General features: G+C 41.0%; 1 protein-coding gene across 2 annotated transcripts in view; it reads right to left on the bottom strand.

Moving 5' to 3' along the window:
* mical1 (microtubule associated monooxygenase, calponin and LIM domain containing 1) overlaps nucleotides 1-23,047 on the bottom strand; it is a 91,213-nt gene extending 68,166 nt beyond the window's left edge. The window contains exons 1-3 of one of the 2 annotated variants that reach the window (XM_086070168.1): nucleotides 22,745-23,047; nucleotides 21,635-21,699; nucleotides 19,192-19,354 (exon numbers count right to left, since the gene is read on the bottom strand). In XM_086070168.1, the coding sequence (XP_085926294.1) occupies nucleotides 19,192-19,354; nucleotides 21,635-21,655 (184 nt within the window). In that variant the 5' untranslated portion in view covers nucleotides 21,656-21,699; nucleotides 22,745-23,047. Of the gene's footprint in view, nucleotides 1-19,191; nucleotides 19,355-21,486; nucleotides 21,604-21,634; nucleotides 21,700-22,744 lie in introns of those variants that run through there. The other variant, XM_086070167.1, reaches the window with a different exon arrangement.
* Nucleotides 23,048-23,507: the final 460 nt, after the last annotated feature.

The raw sequence follows: 23,507 nt of genomic DNA, 5'->3' as shown, positions 1-23,507 counted from the left end.
AACAATCCATCAGTGCTACGTTCTACATGGATTGGGAGGTGTGAAGTGGTTGACAAACACGCTGAATCAATCCAACAGCGCCACTTTGCACAGCATACAGTCCAAAATGACAAACAAAAGCACAACAAATAGTGAGATCTTCAAAAAACAAATCACCTTTCAAGTGTTTAAAATGGAACAATCCGGGCAAATCGATCACTCTTTCCAAAACTTCCAACAACATTCTTGCTCAAATGTGCAACGAATCACTAAAGATGCGCGCTAGCTACATTGTCGCATATTAAGAAACTCGATGGTGATCTGATGAAGTGCCAAAGTAGCTCAAAGAAAAAAAACTCATCAAATGGCTCATCGCCATGGCGATAACACTGTGAAGGAAAATCAGTCAGGCGACCGAGTCTCAACAGACTCCACGTATGAACAAGACAATCAATCACAGCGAGTGAACTAGTCAAGTCAACATCTTCAAGTCTTTCACAATACGCGCACACGTGCAGGTGTCACCACTTGGCGATCGCTCTGAGATTTCTGTTGAAAGTTGTGAAATTTCCTTTCACTGACACATCGTCACTCACTGGCTTTTCATTCACTTCGCTTATAATCAGCGGAAATTTGAAATTGAATTGAAAATCCGACATTAAATTAAACTAAAGCTAAGATGGCAAAACATTTTGTTTGACTCAAATGTGCGTATCGTTTCAATCAGATTACTTAAATCCACTATTGTATTAAAAAAATAAAAGTTTAAAATATCACATCCATTCGCTTAAGTTGGCCGCCATTTTTATGTATTTCACTCTTATGAGTGAAAACACAAATATGATGAAGTTCACCAATTCATGCCTGCTTAATTCAAAAAGATTATTTACTATTTTTGCAATTATCAGCGGTAAAAAGTATTAAAATATAAAATATTTCGTATTTGTCTATCATGAATTTGATAACGTCATTTATTGTTCATGTACAACTAACTATTCACTATCCCTTAAAGAAAATCACACACTTAGCAGATATTAAGCAATGACAAGCTACATTTTCAATTTCAATAATTTCCAAAAGCATAATCACATATGTCATCATCTACCGTATTTTCACTACCATGAGGCGCGCCGTATTATAAGGCGCTGTCACAGTTACGGGTGCTCTTTCTGTGTTTCTGTGTCTATTGGGCAAAGGCACGGTTAATTAAATATATACGCTAGCTCAAAACATATGGTAGCATGCTATTATGCTAAAACCTATGCTAGTGCTAGCACATGTTTTTAAAAAGGCAGCGAGCGGAACAATACTGAGTTCGGTTGAAGTAACCATGTAAACAGTGAGTTCAGTTGTACTAGAAGTATATAACAATTAGGGGTGTGCCCAAAACATCGATTCTCATAAGAATCGCGATTCTCATTTACTATGATTCAGAATCGATTTTAAATGTTTCAAAATCGATTTTATTTCAATTATTTTATACTGTCTTGTCCTTGTTTGTCTGTGCCTTTATTGGGAGCACTGTTCATTGTTGTACCCGATTTGGCCACTTAGGGGCAGTGTGGTTCCACGCGGTCTGATACACTGTTAAGTTGTAGCCACATTAGAGAGTAGAAGGAAAAAGTCACGATCAAGTTATTCCAATAAAAGTTGTTTTTTTGCAGCGTAGGAAGGGCGTATGCCGGTGAGTCATGTTAACATGCTTCTCTCTATACATTCCTGAAGCGTTTTGTATGTATAGTCGTTCTTTTGAGTGATAAAAGTGCCACGAGTAGCACGCTAATTAGCATTAACGTGTCATACTGGAGTAGATCATGACAATTCTTTGCATATCTATAAATTGAAGCAGAGATCATTGTCAATCAAGTAATTTTGAATCTAAAATTGTTCTGAATCGAATATCGATTCTGAATTGAATATCGATTCTGAATCGAATCGCAGAATCTAAAATTGTTCTGAATCGAATATTGATTCTGAATTGAATATCGATTCTGAATCGAATCGCAGACTCAAAAATCGGAATCGAGTCGTGAGACAGTCAAAGATTCCCAGCCCTAATAACAATGTACTCGTGTTGCTAATCCAAATCCCTCAAAGTCTCCATCAAACAGGTCGATTGTCAGAGTAAGTCTCGTTGTCGTGTCCTCGGAAATGATGCCGGCTTTTGCGTTCGCCCAAGAATTCACAACCCATTGACAAATTGTAGCGTAATTCGCACGGTGCTGCTTCACAGTCTTAATAAAGCTGTGTTCGCCAGCCTCCCGGAATGATAGCAAGCGCCACGTTCATTTGCCGAACTTTTTTTTTCACAGCGGCGGAGAACCCGCCACCAAGTTGATTCTTCCGTGCTCTCATGGGTGTCCTCAGTCAGGTCCGCTTTTCTTGTATATAAGCAATGTGTCGCGGGAAGTCCTCCCGCACAGTCAGTCATAGGGGGTGCATATTTTTTTTAAGTTGGTGCATTTTCTGTAATGTCAATTTAAAATAATGTTTTTCAATGAATGAATGAAAATGAAAACATATTTTTTTAGGGGTGTTAGAAAAAATTGATTCTGGAATATATCGCGATATTACAGCGCGCAATTCTCAAATCGATTCAATATGCGGCCGAATCAATTTTTAAACATAAAATTTTTATGGGAATATTCAACAAAATGTCTTACTTAGGATTAGGATTTACACATTTAGCATGGAAGACTGTTATATTAATGGAACATTTAGCCATAATATTTTATTTCAGTGCTGTTCAAACATGAAACAGACTGCAACCTGTTTGTTAAATGCAGTGGCTCAGTTATAGGCCTGAATTTTCAGATAAATAAATACATTTTCATACAAATCTTACAGTGTACATGTACAAGTTTACTGATTAGTATTTCCTAAATTTGAGAAAGAAAGAAAAAAATCGAAATAATCAATTTATAGATTATTATCGGGATTAATCGGTATCGAATCGAATCTTGATTTATGAATTGTGATACGAATTGAATCGCCAGGTACTAGGCAATTCACACTCCTAGTCAGTCAGATTTTGGACCTTGGCCTTGGACCACCTCACTATTAGGCGCACCATCGATTTTTGAGAATATACTTAGACATAAAGCATCCTGCGATAACTTCTCTTGTGAATACGCCTATGTAAGCAAAACTCACTTGACATGCAAAGTTTTCATTCCCATAATTCTGATTCTAATAATTGAATTCCTACAAGTCCCACAATACGATACCATACGGTATTTATACGTCACGTGTTTAGGTGTGGCATTGCCTGAAGAAAATCTGGACAAAAACACGTTGAACCAACCCTTTGAGTTTCAGTATAACCACCAATATGTTTTTTGGGGGGCGGAAATTCCAAGGGGTTCTCCGAGCCCATGCGTCAAAATGTCCATGAATTTTGAAATTGGTTCACTTAAACTCGCCTAAAAACTTGACTTAAATAGCGCAAATGAAGGAGTTCTTGCAAAGAGGAGCAGTCTGTGTAGTAGAACTCTCCTCCATACCTTCTGGAACTCTCTGAAAGACCCCGTCACTGGATCATTTCCAGCAAAAACTGTAACATTTCATTCGTTCCACACATTTTTGGATCTACTTTGTATAAAGCAGCCTTGGCTTTCCTGAAAGTCCACGGTAATAGTATTCTAATAGATCATGTACTTTAAAATGGAATTGTTTCTTTTCTGAACTTATTTGTCATAGAGGATTTTAGAGGCATCGGAAGTACTAATTTCATGTTTGTTCTAAGATAATTCCACAGACGGTTGTTATTTGTTGCTTGCATGGCCTTTTTACATCTTTACATCGGAAACATTTGATTGCTTACCACTGTTGTTTATTTCAAAGTCAATCACGTACAAACAAGTTCCAAAGTCAATCAAAAAGAAGAAAAAAAAGAAGACAAAGATGCAAAAACCCAAGAAGCAGGAAAGGAAACTGAATGAGGGTCTGATGATAGTGAAAAAGCCATCCGTAATCAGATAGCCAGCTATCCAAACAGGATGGTAAAAAGTCACTAGCGCCATTGTTCGCTGCGCATTCTGCGGCTTCGCACTTAACAGTGTGGCCTCATCAAAGACATACCAGTCCAAAAAGTCATTTATCTTGCCAGATATTCTGTCAGTCGTCCCGGTCCGTGTTGACAACAGCAATCAACCGCAACGCTGATTACAACAACTTCGTCAAATAGCAACCAGTAAAAACGACTTTGTTGCTGAGCCGAGCTGCAGCTGAGGTGTTATTTATTTGTGTGGCAACAGAACAATCATGACGTCATCGGGAAAATACTTGGGCTGGAAAGTATCGGTTGGAAACGCGCGCGAGGAGAGGAGCCTCAGAACCGCTTTCACATTGGCTGTTAAGAACCCAGTTCATACTACAAGTGGGTCAATTCCCATTTTTTTCATGCCAGTGTGAACAGTGCAATCCTGATTTTCAGATATAAATCGGGAATGAATCCGATGCAGCTGAAGTCCAGATGCTCTCGTGTACCTCATCAGAAACGTCACAGCTGGTAAACAAAAGGCAAAGGTGGATGAAGGATCAAAAAACAGTCAGTGGCCAAAAGAAGATGACCTGAAATTATTTGGTGAAGAAAACGTTGGCTCTGTTTGAGCAAAATTCTTGAAATTGCCACAAATGTGTCAGGACTGAGATCGATACGAGTTTCCTTTAACATGCCGGCACGATTTAGTTATATATTATTGTTTTATTGTTATTATTTCAATGATTGGCTTTTATGTACTGCACTTTGTTACTGCTGCGGTTCTTGTTGAAGTGTATTACAGATAAAGGTGAGTTGACAGTATTAGTAGAAGTAGAAATTCATAGATTAATTGACAACTTATCAATTGTCAAATGTATTTATGACTGTTTTGGTCAATTTTGAATTGCTGAAAGCTTTGGTCTTGTTTGCCTTCACATGGTGGAAATCCTCTGAATTTCACCCTGTCAACAGTCAGTGAAATCTCTGATTTCTGTAGTCCTTCATGAAACCAGACTGATTATTAGGGGTGTGCCCAAAAAAATAAATTCTCATAAGAATCACGATTCTCCTTTAGTACGATTGAGAATCGATTTTAAATGCCCCCAAATCGATTTTATTTCAATTATTTCATACTGTCGTCCCTTTGTTTGTGTGTGCCTTTATTGGGAGCGCTGTTCATGTTGTACCCGATTTGGCCACTTAGGGGCAGTGCGGTTCCACACGGTCTGATACACTGTTAAATTTTAGCCACATTAGAGAGTAGAAGGAAAAAGTCACTATCAAGTTATTCCAATAAAAGTTGTTGTTTTTTAGCGTGGAGCCGTTCATTAGCATTAGCGAGTCAGACGGGAGTAGATCATTACGATTCCTTGAACATCTATAGATTGAAGCAAAAATCATTGTCAATCAAATCATTTTGAATCACAAATCATTCTTAGCCGAAAATCGATTTTGAACCAGATCGCACACCCAAAAATCGGAATCGAATCGTGAGTCATTCAAAGATTCCCACCCCTACTGATTATCTTTGTGTAGGAACAAAATGAGACCTTTGCCTTTTCTGAAGGATGGACGACACCAGGAACTGAATTAACGGATGATCCAAACAATGGCTAGTTGCAGGCTGCAGCCCTCGTCTGACGTTTAAAACCTGAGACACACCAAGCTGACGAGCACGGAGGAGACAAGAGCAGATTTGAGGAGGCCAAAATCCCGTCAGAGAAAGATATGGGGTTCATTTACAGTCAATTGAAAGGTACATGTAGGCAGACACTTTACCAAAGTTACCACTTCCATCTTGTGAGAATCGACACACTCAGCGTATTGGCTAATACGCAAGAGCGCTAAGAAAGAATAATCTCTTCAGAATTTGAAGAGGATTACTCATAGCAGTGACTGGGAGAGTCATAATATAAATTTATGAGCTGAAAGGAAAAAGAAAATTCCTGTTTAACCTTGACAAAAATGTACTGTACATTCAGGACTGGGGCCAGGCCTTCTGGGGTGCCATCACTTCATGGGGAGAGCACAAATAGAAAAGTCAGTGTTAAGTTTCTGAAGCGAGAACATTGGGCGGTCCATACTTCTCCAAATTGAAGTGACATGACAAAACATTGGCTGGCCCCATCCAACAGTTGGTCTACGCTATGTTGCCAGATATGTAAAACCAGGAGAAATACAATATTTTCTTTCTGCTAAAATTAGACAACATAAGATACTCCCCAAGTCTTTCACTGTAACAAAGTGAAAGAAAACACAAGAAGGTTTTCAGAACATTCGGCAGAAAGCTGCTCAGCTCTTCACTTGCTTTCAGTCGTCATGAAATGAAATGGCAATGCTAATGGCTGCCCAGCAAAGATACATTTAAAAAAAAAAATCGCACCAATTCAGATTTGAAAAAAAAAAAAAGTAGATGAATTGACAACTAGTCCATAATTAAACTGATGGATAATTACCATATTTTTGACCATCAATTAACAGTTTAGAGAGCTTGCTTAATTTAAATTTTGGAATTTCATCCTCTCACTCGTGAATATTTTCGGTAATCCTTCATTAACGCAAAATTATTATTTTGTGTCATATCCAAATACCACCATTGCAAATAAGGGGTGTGCCCCAAAAAATCGATTCTCATAAGAATCGCAATTCTCATTTAGTATGATTCAGAATCGATTTTAAATGTCCCAAAATCAAATTTATTTAAATTATTTTATACTGTCTTCCCTTTGTTTGTGTGTGCCTTTATTGGGAGCGCTATTCATGCTGTACCAGATTTGGCCACTTAGGGGCAGTGTGGTTCCACACAATCTGATACACTGTTAAGTTGTAGCCACATTAGAGAGTAGAAGAAAAAAAGTCACGATCAATTTATTCCAATAAAGTAGTTTTTTGCAGCGTGGAGCCGTTCTTTTGAGTGATAAAAGTGTCGCGAGTAGCACGCTAATTAGCATTAGCAAGTCAGACTGGAGTAGATCATTACGATTTCTTGAACATCTATAAATTGAAGCAAAAATCATTGTCAATCAAATCATTTTGAATCAAAAATCGTTCTTAAGCGAAAATCGATTCTGAATCGAATCGCACACCCAAAAATCGGAATCGAATCAAATCGTGAGACATTCAAAGATTCCCACCCCTATTGCAAACATTTCCTTTGACTTTGGAAAACAATCATCAACAGTTGATTTCTTTGACGGATGTTATACGGAGCAAACCAATAACTGAATCATAATCAATGGATATTTGTGTATTTTCCGCACTGTAATTTGCCATAAAAAAATGATCCAATTGATCGATTCATTGAGAAAGTGATTAACAAATGAATGACTTTTTAAAAATAATGGTGAGCTGCAGCCTACATGAAAGACATTTTTTGGCTACCTTCATTCTATCAGCAGTTGCATTTATATCTTATTCTCATAATATTGAATTGATAGCACATGGTGGCCTCATGGAAGCCTTTCCACTGCAGACAGGACCAGGTGTCTATAGCCGGCAAGGCATTTATTTATTTCTTGGTACAAACACATTATAACAAGAATATTTTCTTATGTTATCCTTATCCGGTAGGTTATATTTTGTGTGTGTGTGTGTACAATTATGATGTTTGTGGAGTTGTTGTCGCGATATGCTGCTCGCATTGGACGAAATAGTGCAAGTGGTCATAATGTTGCAATTTCTCGCAGCCTACTTCACCATCCAGAATTCCTCTGTATGAAAATATTCCCAAGCTGTTGTACAAAAACACTGAAAATGTCGGCCCAATCCAAGACCGGCAAGATCAGACGCGGGCAGGCGGGCAGGTAGGGATGACGTCATTTCAAGCCGAGCCTCCAGCTTCGCCCAAACTTTAAAGGCCATCAAGTGCAAAGTGTGGAAAGGACTGACACTTGGACGATTTTATTAAGCGCAACACAAACAGCCAACCAGCACACTCATCTCTCTCTGTCAGATGACATTCAACTACAAAACACACAGTGCTGTCGCTTTTCAAAAGGCATCACTCAGCACGAGCAACACAAAAAAGCTGCTGTGATTCATTGCTGTGTGTACAATAATACTCCACTCGTAGATCGCAGCAACCGTGCGTGGAACAGTTGGGACCGGCTGCGCACACACAGAGCGAACGCACAATATTTGATTCAGGCTGCGAGTCTGAAAGAAATGTTATTTTGAAAATCTAGTCACATTACACGTGTCAAACCTGCCTCAGTCACATGCTACGCTAGGCAAACAGTATGCCCACAAATGAGCAAAAACAGAAGACACACTGCATTTAGGAGACAAAAGCTGCAGTCTGACTTCAAACACGGATTTATTGCGACAGGTAATCCTCACACTAAGCACAGTCTGTGTAAAAATCACAAACGAAGCATCAAAGCCTTTAAGATTGAACCCATCCAGCCCAATCTTTGTGAGGCGGGATTGAAACCAAAACAAAACGGCAGAGTAGTCGGGTTTACATAGAGCCTTGTATAGGGAAAGAAAACCCTTCATATACTGTAAATGCCTCAATTGGAATAACGCCAAGTGCATTGAATTGTTTAGCGCCGATGAACTGTCAACCAAGATAGCATTTAGCAACAGCTAAATGCAAAAAGCCCCCCGACAAAGATTAACGAGCGATTACATTTGGTAAGAATTTATTGTATACCTGTAATTGATTTTCTGGTCAATTGTACGAATGTCCCAGTTTTTTTATTTTGAAAATCCGGTCACCCAAAGTAAAGTTCAAGTGGGAGTGGCAATAAAGAGATTTTGACGAGATGTCGACGATTCGCCGAACTGCATCTTATTGTGAAGGGAGTTGAGTTGCTTTTGCTGCCACCATATGGCGCTCATTTCCCAAGTCTGCACTCACATCTCATAAGGCCAGCCACCTGTCAAGGCGCAGGCGTAGTTTGAAAGTAGAAACGTGAAGGAATCCATCTTAAAAGGCACATTTTGCTCTAAAAGGACAGGAATGCGCTCAGCGCTGAGTCTGACAAACGAGATTCTCAAACGAATGCTGCACATGTTTGAAGGAGGTGAAATGGAGTCCACGTGAAAGCCCAGCCAGGAGAAACTGCAGGAAAGCCGCCATGCATGCTTGGATAGAGGCCTGACCTTTAAGGGAAGAAAAGCTCCCCAATGTTTGACATAAGTGCACAGCGTGTGCGTCACCGCTGGAGAAATTCATAAAATCGTCACATACTTGCGTTGGAGCGGCCTCGCTTAAATGTCAAGGGGACCCATCGAGCTCTGGATGTGACATCACATTTCAATACAAATGTCGTTATCTGGAAAACTTTCAACGCGTGGGTCAGACGTTGCGTTTTACGGGAAATGTCAGGCACAAATCGGAGACACCTCGCTGCCACCATCGAGACCGTCCCGAGCACCGGGTCAAGTGAAGCCGAAGTAAAAGGCCTCTCACCGCGCTTCATCATTTCACGTATGGCCGCTTGCAGTATGGAAGTTGAATAGTGATATTTGGGGGCGGGGTTTCGCACACCAAAAACTATGCAGTGCAAGGCGTATTCCAAAATCAACCGCGTAGAAGGGAAACCTTTCCATTTTTGTCCTGTCGCTGTTGATTAGGGCTGCAAGTGCTAACAATAATTTTAATGATCCATATATCTAGTGATTATTTATTCAGCTGATTCATCTGATCTTTGAAAAATATTAGGTGTGTGAATTGCCTCGTACCTGGCGATTCGATTCGATTCGTATCACGATTCGATTCAATACCGATTAATCCCAATGCAAATCTATAAATTGATTATTGCGATTTTTTTTAAACTCAAATTTAGAAAATACTTATCAGTAAACTTGTACATGTACACTGTAAGATTTGTATGAAAATGTATTTATCTGAAAATTCAGGTTGCAGTCTGTTTCATGTTTGAACAGCACTGAAATCAAATATTAAGGCTTAATGTTCCGTTAATATAACATTTTTCATGCACTAACATGCTTATAATGTGTGAATCCTAACCCTAAATAAGACGTTTTGTTGAATATTCCCATAAAAAAATTGATGTTTAAAAATCGATTCGGCGGCATATAAAATCGATTCGAAAATCGCGTGCTGTGATATCAAGATATATTGCCGGATCAATTTTTTCTAACACCCCTAAAAAAATATGTTTTCATTTTCATTCACTCATTGAAAAACATTATTTTAAATTGACATTACAGAAAGTGCGCCAACATAAAAAAAAAATTATGTTTCCGTTCTAGGTTTTGGTTTTCCAAAGTAAAAGCACACGTTTGCAAGGGTCTCATCTTTACAAGACGGACAACTACAGAAAACAAAGAATGTTTCGTGTTGAAAGGCTGAAATCTTATTTAGTTGTTACTAGCATAACTATGAGATTCAAAAATAATTTCCAGTTTAATACATTTTGTAGAAACTTTATTTGGACGTACACCGCTATTGTTATTTACGTCGCAACGCATTCAGTGCTTAGTGACGTAGAATGGCGGCTGCCGCACTACCGATCAATGTGAAAGCCTATAAAGAAAGCAAGTTAAGCCTCATAGCGTTCCTAAAGAAACAACATGCGATCGGGAGAGTCACCCTCCCCCCACGCCGTGCTCTCGTCATTCACCAGATGCATTCAAGAGTGTTGATCGTCCCTTTAGGAACGCTACGAAGGCTTACCTTGCTTTCTTGATAGGCGTTTCACATTGATCGGTAGTGCGCCAGCCGGCATTCTACGTCACTAAGCACTGAATGCGTTGCGACGCAAATAACAATGGCGGTGTACGTCCAAATAAAGTTTCTACAAAACGTATTAAACGGGAAATGATTTTTGAAAAATTAATCTCAGAGTTATGTTAGTAACAACCAAATAAATAATATAGAGCAAACTTGTCATGACAGTCGGGGTTCCTTTTAAATAGGGGTGCACAGATCGATCGGCCTGCCAATTTATCGGCCCCGATTTCCTTAATTTTGGAAGATCGGTGATCGGCCGATCCCTTAAAAATAAACTGATCTTTTCCACCAATCTCATCTCCCTCCTCAGAGGTCTGAAAAAGTCAGCCACTGTCCTGTTCTGCTGAAATGACTGATGGGATTTTCATTATTATTTGAGAGAACTACTTCATGAGCAGTTAAAACAACTCATTTGTATTATATCACTGATATTGTTCAATGTTTTCCAATAAAACAAGATTGGAACACTGAAGGTATATGTTGCTTGTAATGAGAAAAAAATTCATCGGTATCGGCAAAAATCGGGATCGGCAGGTCAGAATTTTTAAAAGATCGGGGATCGGCCAGAAAATTGTGATCGGTGCACCCCTACCTTTTAAATGATTACCAAAATAGTTAATTTATTTCATCACAGATTTGTTATATATTAATTGTTGTTAATTTTAATCCCAAAGTGACAAGAATTTATTCAAGGGATTCTGTCAAGGAGAAAATGTGGACTGCCCCGTCTGGTAATGTTGATAATTATCAGCATCTGAGTTGCGATGCTAGAAATCGACAGGACAAGCCCTCGATCAAGTGTGGAAGCATCTACGGCTGAGCCTGACTGTACCTCAACGTAGCAATTTCCCTTTGACAAAAGACGGCCGGCTACATAGCAACCCACTTCTTCCGAGTTCCCTTGGTAACTAAAGGGAATAAATTACAGGTTAGCATGGACAGCGCGAGAGTGAGTGTGTGTGTGTGTGTGTGTGCGTAACTTTTAAGTGAAACTGCATCGGCGTTATCGATTCAAACAGCATCTCGCCACTTTCAAGTATGGACTGCATGCTAATTTAAGGGCAAAGAAAGGAAAACATTGTGATCGAGCACAACAGCCTTGCAATGACTCATCAACTGTTCAGCAGACAGCAAAGTGCATCAATGGGCATGCTGCAAACAAGTTTGACATCGTTTTGCGTGCAGTACACGGCAAGCCTATTTTGGACGTCAACATTTATGTCATGATGTCACAACTACAATGTATAAACAATTTTTAAAAATATATATCCACAAAATAGCGGGACCACAAACCCAGAGCCCGCTTTATCATTTTCATTCTTTAACTTTGGCGGCCCCTTGGCTGGAACAAAAGAACAGCTTTGATCTGACAGGCAATGCATTTTATGCGCCTCGTCTGTGATTTGAATTCTGTTTTGAAACAGCCGCTGGGGAAAAAAGACGGACTCTTCGGTTGAGGCACTTGAAACTTAACTATTATTGCGGTATTTGTGAGTTCACAATTCCCGAGAAAACGTCTTGTATGGAGCCCACTGATTTTCTCCGAGCTGAAGTGACCAACCACAAAGCAACCGTGTGTTTGGGTGGGATATATGACGAAAAGAAGAAGCGCCGAGGTCATAGGAAACAAACAAACCAAAACATGGTAACACCGGTGCACGAATGCATGGCCGCTGCAATTAATTCTGTTCTCGTAGAATTACCCGGTTTCCTTTTCGAAAGAACAGCAAGAGACGCTTTGTGCATCTTTTAGCTGGTAAATATGTTAATGCTTTTTTTTTTTTTTCTTTTTAAGTGATATATAAATAAAATTGAGTTGAGAACTCCTTTGAATCAATCTGGCTCTTGCCAGGTTAGCATCATTGTTCAATGTTCAACTTTGTTGATTTTACATCAGGCACTTTGTTGGCCAGCAAAGGGGCTAATAGGACACATTTTTGTTTTAATATTGTTTTTGCCCGCTATATTGTAATTCATGCTTTGCACATGGTTATATTGCATATTTTTGTTGTCTTATTACAGTTAATACTTTTTCTTTTCTTTTTTTTAACTGTTTGTACAATATTAAAAAGTGCTGTAAATGCTTTAAAAACATGCCTAGTATGTTTTAGAATAGTGTCTTTCCATATGGTGGATTTCACTTGCAGCAGGGAATCTGAAATACAACCCCTGAAATGGCGATGGGATTACTGTATTGGCAAATTAAGAATGAAAAAAATAAATAAAAAATCCTCACTTCCGATGGGCTGCATAACACATGTGACCAGACCAAGTTACAGGAAATACTGGCCAACTGGCCCACGTCAACAAAATACTGCAGGATGTGGATGCCAAAGTCACGTGGACAAAACACCAGCTGCACGGGAATTTGATTTGCGTTAAGCGTGCTAAACAAAAAGTGAGTGGCATGAAGGGCAATTTGTGAAACGCGTTGATTTTGAAAGCCTTACTTTAAACACAATGCAAGTCAGCGGAATGGAGGCGGTTGGTACTGTGTTGACGCCGGTTGCCATGTTGACAGAAGTACAAAAAAAGAATGATCCTGGGGAATGTGGAAGCAGAGAGCCCCACTTGGTCTGCTGCTTGTCTCGGAATGTTCTCCAAGTATGCCAGATATGCGGACTAATGCTGAAGTCTGCAAACTGATGCGAACGTGTGTCAGCAGGTGATTTTAACCGCCCTCGCCAAGATCAATACAACCTGCGGGCTGCAGATAGAGCTGTCATTTTTGGCCCCGCATTGCCCTGAATTCCAGCGGACCGTTAGGGATATCTGCTCCGCCGCGCCTTGGCGTCCACTCGGACCCCCCAGCATATAGAGAGCAGTGTGTGTGCACACCCCAACGCCTCGTGCCCATATCCTGAGCACAAATACAATATGCGGGAGGAAATGGGATAGCGGCCGCATTACAAGTCAGTGTTGACAGATGAAACAAGAACGTCAATGACACAGCTGAAACACTTTCAGTTCACTTGGAAATGGTCGAGCTCATCCATCTTGGGCAACTCTTCAAAATGTTGCCGTTTGCAAACACAAAGCAGGGGTGCCTTGACATATGAGCTGAACCAGGGACCTGTGCCTTTAAAGTAGCACTAAGGAACTTTTCAACCTTAATAAAATATGTTTATAACTCTTCTGATGAAACATCGACTTAAAACTAGTTGAATGGTAGCTTTGCCATGGCCTGAGGAGGATGGTAGGAACACCGCCACACAAAAAACTACAAGCGCTGACTGCTTTATGGCATACGTCAGTTCCCCTTTACCCCATTTGTTACAAAGATGGGAGTCAATTTGAATGTCAATGCATGATTACTGCTTTCCTGGCAGAAGCTGCAAAATAACTGAATAGTTTCTCTGAGGAAACAAAAAAGAAAAAGGGAAGCTACCCGGATAAAAGGACAGTCAGGGATCAACATTGGCCCGGCTTTCACTCGCTGGCGTGAGATTAAAAAAAAAACCGACATAATGCGCTTGTCCTCATGGGAAAAGTGGTCTTCCTTCAGGTATAACATTACCGCTTTTGTCCATAAATGGCGGCGTCATAATCAACGCAAACTGAAAGTTACTTAGCGTTGATTTAAGGGGGAGAACATTTTATTGTTATATTGACTGTCTCATGTATTGCTTGTTTGTTTTCAAATTTCTGTTGCCTAAAGGGTTAAAAAACCCCGACGATCTATGCTAATCGTGAACTCGTCTATTGCCTTTCCCATTATGTGTTTTAGCATTAAGGTAGCGAGCACATTTCTATAGCAAAGTTGTTGGTTTTAAATCCATAATGTGTCATTTTCTTTGTTTTATGTTTAGTTTTGGATTCAACTTTGCTTACGTCAAGTGTGGGCTCATAAGTCAAAGCAAAGAAAATAATAATTTTCCAAAAATTTGCTGAACAATATGGCTCAATCTTGTATCACAAAATGCTCTTATAAATTGCCCATGTAGACTTTGGCGAGCAAAAGATTTAGAGCTGCTTCTCCACTGGTGGGTCGCGGACAAGAGGTGAAAAATGACAGAAGTTCCTCGGTTTACGACGGTACCGACTTACGTCAGAGGTTAGAGAAGTTTGTCACGGGGTACAAAAGGTATGCTTGGCGTCATCTCTACTGCTTTTCATTGGATCGTTTTATATTTTTGGTCCAGCTTTGTTTTTCATATAAATATTTTCACTAATTATGACTACAGTAGTATTGTGCTAGCTAGCATAGCTTAGTGAAAGACAAAGGCGGGTTCCAACTAGCATACGGAGAAGTGAAATTACGCACGCGGATTTCGGACCTGCCATTGATTTGGAGACGAACATTCTTTTGACGGGCTTGCATCAGAACCGTTCGGACTTGGGTTGGAAAGGCAGTTCAACAATCCCTCACATCACCAAATTCCATCAGTGTTTTGATAGGTGACGTATTCCATTTCCTAAAGAGAAGACTGGTCGCACTTTCCTGAAGGAGATCAATGGCAAGATGTTCTTTTTTGTGCATGCACTATGAACAACAAAAATGTGATTACACACACGCTTTCAAAGGCTATTTTTGAACAACAAATGTGCTTAATTTTTCCTAATTTGTGCACAAATGTGTCGCAACTTGCCGACAACGGGAAAATGCTGCTCGCAGGGTCACAACGGTGGAAAAGTACGATTGTCGCGTTTGAAGAATGATGCGACGCTTCCATTTGCTTGACTTCTTCTCCAGCCACAAATGTGACATTATCCCACAGCCAAATGATGTGAGTATTGTGATGTCGGGGACAGCTGGAGCAAGCGTTTTGTGCTGGCATTTGGAGGAGAAAGGTGAAGGTGACACGGGTGATCCATGTTTGTCCAAAATAGCTTCTGCTATTTTTAGGCAGCAGATTGTCCATGGAGGAGTGCAAGCTGGCCTTAACAATTCCAATGATTACCCTCCAAGAGCATCCACGATCCTAGATCTGGACTGGCACTCACTTTTGTGTACCAAATTCTGTTCTGTGTCCTAATTGACCTAATTTGGCGTCTGTCATTTTCTCAAGTGTTGCCACAGGGAAGGTTGCGCCTCTCTCTCTCTCCGACTGAGTGATCAGGCAGCTGTGCAGCGGCAACGGTGATGGAAGTGCGTTCAGATTTGTTAGCGTAGCAAATGTTCTTCCAAGAGGGTCCCCGACATTGGAAATAGTGCAGAATGAGATGAGATGAATATTTCATGTGTGGTTATTTGGATCATTTGTGAAAGGGACAGCATCAACCCCCTCTTCCTCTGTCCCTCCCTGCCACCCCCTTCCTTCCTTCACTCTCTCTCTCTCGCTCGCTCGCTCACTCTCAGTGAGTACCATCCCCTGAAGGTGTCATAGCTGCGCTCTCCCCCCTCTCTCTCTCTCTCTCTCTCTCTCTCTCTCTCTCGCCGCCTTTCAGATCTTTAAAAGCCGGCGCTGTGCCGAGTCTCTCTCGAGCTCCGTTCGTCTCCTCTGGCACCGCAGGGGACTCAGCCGGCAAAGCACCGAGGATAGCTTCTGTCCTAGAAGCGGTTGGAGAGAGAGCAGAGGGGAGCTCCGAGCTACAGCCTACAGCCACGTTTACCTGTCAGTGTGGACAATCTGAGAAATGCCTTTGCTTTGTAACTTGATTGTCTTATTGCTGATTGTACACTGGGGATCATGGACGGGGGCAAACCGTTTGGGCCCCTTCAAGGTCTGTCCTAGCTGCAGGGATCCTTTGGGGGCGGCGAGGCCCCCCAAGGAGCACAACGTTGCCGGCAGCACGTCGCTGTTGGCCCTGGGGGAGCCCTGTGGCGTGTACACGCTCAGCTGTGCCAAGGGGCTCCGCTGCATCCCCCCGCCCAGGGAGCACAGCCCCCTGCAGGCTCTCTTGCAGGGCAGGGGCGTTTGTGTCAAGCACAGCAGGACCAGTCCCACCGAGAGGCCCCACCCCACAGGTAAGATACGTGTCATATAAATGCATACTGTTCATATACATGACATGCCAAAGGCCATTTGGAGCTGCATGCATCAGAAAAAGCTCCCGACGTCCGTTCCTGCTCTGCAGTGGCTCGCGTACGTTTGACAGACATTGGAGCTGAATGAAGTTTTGACCAAATAATCCGATGAGCCGCATTGACGCGACTTGCATGGCGTTCGGTGTCAACGCGAAAGTGGCAACGACATCCTGATCGAGGGGACTCTGCCATCTGAGAAAGAAACGCATCGGTGGAAATGATCTTCCCCACTACTGACGGCCATCCATCCGTTCATGGATCGATATTATTTCTGATAGTGTTTGAATTGTTTTGTGCAGACGGTAACGAGGGCGATGTCTAATATTGTTTCGGTGTCTGGTTTTCTCTCAGGTCCTCATCCTTCGCACAGCGGGGACATTGAAAAAGTAAGTTGTCCTCTTCTATTGCAACGTGTGATAAGTGGCGGTGATTGACGGTCCCCGAATGATGCCCGATGAGCTCACACTGATAAATAGCAGAAGGATGGGTCGTTTTTGAAAGCATTGCTAACCAGGGTGCGTCACGTATTCATGTATGGCATTATGGTGTAAGATGTGTCTGCTGCTATGCGGCACAAATAATCAAGCGTGATGACAATCGGCAAAGTTTTAAGGTCACACAATATGTAGATAGTTTTACCCCAGAGGCTTTTTCAAGGCACATACGTGATCACTTGGTCTCCTTGTGACAAAGTGACACAACAAGCATCTAAACATGAACCGAAAAACGGAAGCATTGTGTAACTATATGATTATATAACATAACAGGATACATGGCATGTAAACATACTTTGCCTGCTTATGGCTGTCGTGCGATGCACGTATGTAAACATGCGAACCCACGCGATGAAGCGGGTCTCCCGAGCTTTGCACTCCCCCCCCCCCCCCCCCCCTGGTCTCACTCTCTGTCTTGCGTTTCTCAGGCGCCGTGTCGCAAACTGCTCAACAGCGTCCTGAGAGGCCTGCAGCTGACCATCATCCAGTCGGACCGCGACATATACATACCAAACTGTGACACCCGAGGCTTCTACAGAAAAAAGCAGGTAAAGATGCACGCCGGGATTGCCGGCAATGCTGCAAGTGTGTCGTCCGAACGCCGTGACTCAGCTTTCTCGCTGCCACACTGTGTGGAAGCTGCAACTGAGAATTAACTGTCAGCTTCCTCTCTCACCTCTCAGACGTAATGATCGACCTTTCTTGAACCCCACAGGTGAATTTTAGATGTTGAAAAGATAAGAACAATGATAAATAAATACAATGGAAAGACGTAGAAAACAGTTGGGCCCACCGCTAAAGCTAAACTGTGTGCTAGGTTTGGCAACTAGTTTTCATAGCGTTAGCTACTAGTTTTTGGGTGTTTCAAGTTTTCATTCACTGGTGAATAGCAACGCAGCGGCGCAAATGTAACAATCAAAATTGCCATGTCGCCACAAGACCTTTCACAACAACAATTACATTACACATTACCCCCGCCAAGTGGTACCAATAATGTATATTGTGAATCAGGGACTTGACTTGCTCCTAAAATCCTGATTCGCTAATCGTGTGCCGATGTCAGCAAATGACCTGAAAACTGAGAGCAACTTCTTGGCAACTGATTCATGTGAAGGGAGGGCTACTTGGTTTTCACTACTACACTTATGAGGTTGCTTGAAGTTCAACTACACGTCAATCGCGGGTTATTCACACTCAGGTTGCAGAGGCATTATTGTCCTAATAGATTCAATTGACTATTATTTTTCCCATAAAGACATTATGAACCAGTTACCGCTTTGATCCGTAACATCAGTCAGAAAATCGGCCAAACTGTTGATCATTGTTTTCCAAAGTAGAAGCAGCACAAAATTCATGAAATTGCCACCAACTTGTCGGGTCTGAGACTTACACGAGTAAGCAGCCCTATTTCCTTCTGTAAACAAACTGCAACGCGTGACTTAGACGTTTCTTGATATATATTTTTGTCTGTTCTTACGTCCTTGTGATATGGTAAAACGTATTTAGTCGCGACCCAATTGAAAGGTCACATAAAGCAAGAACGCACGGAAAACCCGCCGGATGTTGTTCTTGTCGACCATCTTAAAGGACACATGAGTTTTTGCTAGTGAATATTAGGCTAGGAAAATTTCCCAAGATGCATTTCGTGTTGCTATAAAAGAAATACGTCAGCGTGAAGAAATCCAGGTCCAGAAAGTAAGAACACTGCCACAGTCTGGCTTTAGCCCCTGATGCTAGCGACCTAGCAGGTAAACGAGCACCATGGCAGCTAGCTAGGGAGCTAGCTAGCTTGCACCTGGGGCTAAAGCCAAACTGTGGCAGGGTTTTTACTTTCTGGAACCTGAATTTGCCACCTCTGTTTAGCAAGTTCACAAGACCGTTCTCTGCGTTCTTCATATTGAAAAACGACCATTGTGTTTTGTGCGCATGCGTGTCACTTCACGGATGCATTCTGTTCCCATTTCAAGTTGCACTTGTCATGGTACCCTGCGGTATGAATGCAGCCTAATGGTGTTGCGCACAATCACTAATGTGTTTTGGTGACATGTAATTTTCTCTCACCCACCTCTCCGTCCCGTCCTATCAGTGTCGCTCTTCCAAAGGCATGCAGCGCGGCCACTGCTGGTGTGTTGACGAGCTGGGAACTCCGGTGCCCTCCCGCGCCAGCGAGGACGGCGTTGTACCGTGTGACGGGGAGTGAGAGCTGAGCCTGTGCTATCGTTCTGCGCCTGGAGGAAGACGAGGAGGAGAGGTGCTCAGGGAGACGGGAGCTTTAGCATGGGCTAGACTATATCCACACTGCCCGGACAGGAGGTAGCAAGGGAAAAAATACATTAGTTGTGAAGAAAGGCATATATAAGATAGACTCGCAGCTCAGGCCTGAAGTCCAACTGCGTTGTCTGTAGATAACACTAGATGTTCACGTCCTCTGCGATTCAAACTGTTCTGCCTCTTGTCCCGGCTTTTGGGTTAGATTTCTCTTTTCCTTTCTAATCGGGATGCACCAAAAAGGAAAAAAAAAGGAAAACCCAATTAAAAAAAACACACAGAAATGAGAATAACTTAAAAACCTAAAAAATTCCTCATCTAGACCATTTTCTGCACTAAATTTGTCAAAGTGTGGGCTGTCTGGTTCCTTCTGACAGATGTGCACGCTTTGATGGCCACCAGAGGCGGTCCTCAACGGCCAGGCAGCCTTCTCGCCCCAGGCCAATGGTGAAGGAATTTGGGGCTCATTTCTGTGCTCTGTTCAGCAGATGTGTCAGAGTACCATGGCCGTCCATTTTAGTCTTATCTTACCCCAAAGCTCCAAGTCAGTTTCACACCGGTTAGCACACCCTGAGCTCAAGCTTTAAAACTTTTTGTTTGCGTCACAAAAACATCCTGGTTCAGCCGCGTTGTTTCTGTCACAAAAAACTAAAATGCACTTTTGGGCCATTTTCCGTGACTGAATTTTTGGTGCATCCCTACACAGTACATTTTGTAGATTAAATTTTACTCTGAAAAAGACTATATTCGGCCCCAGTCTAAACAGAGCAAACTTGATACTGGGAAGAGGTAAAATATTCCAAAAATAAAAATCACTCTTAACAGTTGACGAACAATCACAGAACCTTCAGGTTTGGAGACCCGCCAATCTAACCACTGACCCATGCCACTCATACTCGGTGTCAATATATTGCAGGTGTCAGGTGGAATTCTCGTACCTCACTTTTTGGTCTCCTTTTGGACACCACAGCAATATGTTAACTAGCAGTAATGCCATAGCTCAAGTGGTAGAGTGGCTGTCTCCCATGCTGAAGGTTGTGGGATCGTTACTCAACCCTTGAGTGGTTTTTTGTTGTTTTAGTATTTTACACTCTCCCTAAGTGTAAAGTTTAGTTTTTGTTTTGTTTTTTGAGTAAAATTTACCCTATGAAATTTACTGTGTACTTTCTACTTTAGAATAGCTGACACTGCCTGTGTTTGTTCTGATCTCAGTGGACTTAAATACTGTTACGCAGGTGATGTGACACAAACATTTGAGAATTGTGTCTCCCTCACCATCCTCTCTCCCTCTCTCCAAAGATACACTGATATCAACAATTCCATTCTCTAATAGTAGTAATTTATTTTTGGGTCTGTTCATTACATACTGCTTTTAGCTTACAACTTTCCTTACCTTCTATATTTGTGTATGTTGAGTCTGAAGAGAAAAAAAAAATAGTCCCTTGAAAATGATCCAGGATGCTTTATTTGTCAAGTGGGTGTGGTGAATGCTTGTTGGTTGATTGTTTGTAAATATGTTGAATTTTTGTGCTTGACTGTGTGATGTTATGAAGTGGCAGACAAAAAATGTACGGCTGTTGTCCTTTTCAAAAAGTTGTAAGGCATATTTTTATACACCTCAATATATTTTATATATGAATTATTGCTTTATTTAACAAACTGCAGTATATTGCCATGTATTTTTATATTGTTGACTGAGATGATTTTGTTTCATGTTGGTATAAATCTAGAGCTTTAAGGGCAACTAAATTTATGGGGGGGGGAAACATCAGAGCTCACTTCAACTACTGTACATGTTTTTCTTTTCACTATTAATTTATGCCTTGTTGATTTTAAAACAGAATGTCCATGAAGCCATTATGTTCTCCTCTTAGTTACTAATACTCTACTTCTGATTTGAATAAAAGAAAAAAAAAGTCTTGCCAAAGTTACATAAAAAAAATAAAAATGGGTGTGTTAAGTGTGATTAGAATTTATCCATTTCTGACCAATCTTGTTGTGCCGATGTGTTACCGTGATGGATTGATGTCTGCACACAAAGGACAGTAAACCTAATGACAATAAGTACTGTATGGAAACGAATAAAACATACAATCACAGAGTGAGTTTTTGCTTCTTGATACCCAGCCACAGAATGCAGTCGCGAGACATGCAGAAATGAATGACGCATACTGGAAAAGCACATTGATGCGTCATGCTCCACATGTGAAGGATTATTTCTCCTGCTTCTCCATACATGCCTGTTTCCAAGGTAACCCCATCCGTGGAATTACCCTATCGGTCCAAGGATAATGCAAGGAAGGCCCTGCAGAAAATGATTAGAATTATTCCACCAGTGTATCTTTTTGTTGATTGCTCATCTCTGGAGACTTTCTTGCTCATTCTTGTCTTCACATTAAGCACAAATGGAACTTATTCCATTTGACTTTTGATGCACAAATAAATAAATAAAATCCCCATTATTATTATTATTAGTATTATTGTGAAGACAACACTGTTGACCCATCAACTGTTTCATATTCTAAAAGAAAAGCATCACAACATCAAATTTTTATTTAAGCCAATAGTCACATGCATGGTGCTCAAATATTTTACCACAAGAAGCACTGCAGCAAAAAATCAATTAGCTTTTCAAGAACTACAGTGGCATGTTCACGGCTATTAGTCAGAAATACAAATTTATGAGCCAAACAGTGGCGTATTTTCCATTCAATTATCAGCAGACATAAATAAAAAGGCTGGGGGGAAATATCAGCATTCTTTTTACACACGTATTTGGTCAAAAAGTAGGTAATTTCTTGTGGTTTAGAGAGAATATTGCAATGTTTTACTGATTCAGAATGCTACTCATTACATTACTAATTGCTGTGCAAGAAGGAGGAAAAAAACATGACTTTTCATATAGTCCTATACAGAAATGTGTTCATGTTTGAAAATGTCATTACCATACCAACATATTCCATTCAATAAAATTGACATGAAATATTTAAGGTCAAAATCTAATTTTTAAATGTGATTTTTTGACTTTTTGTTTCATGGACAATTTCGAGGTTATGTCAAGTCAAAATGGCGGCCTTATTCGGTGAAATGAAGCTCTCTGAAAAGCATTGGACTTTAGATCCTTGTAATTTGACCTGTGAGGATTATTTTGATTTCAAAAAGTGTTGAAATGTCGTTTGACTAACAATATGCCTTGTTTATATGCTAGTCACAGGCAAAAGCAAATAAGCTGTTTGTTTTGACCGTGCAAAATAAGCATTGTTGAAAATATCAGAAATACCCAGATGTTTGGAATTGTTCATACAGGTACCTCTTTTATATTGAATGTAAAATGTTTGATTTGCCTATACCTTAATTTGTAGATGAAGTCTGCTACATTTCTTGGCTCTACAATCTTTCTTCTTCTTCTTTTATTTACGTGCCAAGAATGATGAGAATGACACTGTTGGCGCTGGCACGGTGAGCACAAGCTAGAGTAACTTTGCCGCCTGTGGTAGTAAAGCCAAGATCAAATCTTGTTCGGCCGAAAAGTTGTCCGGGAGTTTTGTACTTATTTTTACCCAGTTGGTGAGCAATAAAGTCCGATGAAACTACAACCTTGGCAAGAGCGCGGCTAGCAGCTAATTGTCTGCCCCACAGAAACACCAACTGGTGTGCTCTCGTACGCCTCCTTCAGTGTGGAAGCCGAAAGTTGTTTTGTTGAAATCCTGTCTGCCTCTCCGTGCTTTATCTGCTGTTTTATGCACACAGCAAAAATAAATACAGTATATAACACACAAATAATTTAATACATTAGACTGACTAACTAGAAGGACAACTATTTAGATTAAGATTACCTGAGGACGTGGAGAGGAGGAAGAAAAAAACAAGGCTCCTGCGCTGTAGTACCGTAGTTTTGAAGATAGATGGTGGTGTTGCACTCCACTATTTTCATCTTTTGGCGAGTGGTAGTGCAAAAAGTCTCGGTCCTGTACTTGAACAGGACATACACATATTCAGCCTATTTTTTTTTCTCTTTCTCAACAAAATAAATTATGGACACAATTGAAATCAAAAGGACCATTAATAAAGTCAGTCCTTTCATTGTTCCTAAAATCAATGAATAGGTCACGT

This window comes from Leptonotus elevatus, chromosome 2, assembly GCF_054856555.1.
Source record: "Leptonotus elevatus isolate MCC_2025b chromosome 2, RoL_Lele_1.0, whole genome shotgun sequence".
NCBI classification, from domain to species: Eukaryota; Metazoa; Chordata; class Actinopteri; order Syngnathiformes; family Syngnathidae; genus Leptonotus; species Leptonotus elevatus.
Note: the sequence above shows the minus strand (reverse complement) of the source record. Positions and strands in the feature narration are given on the sequence as shown.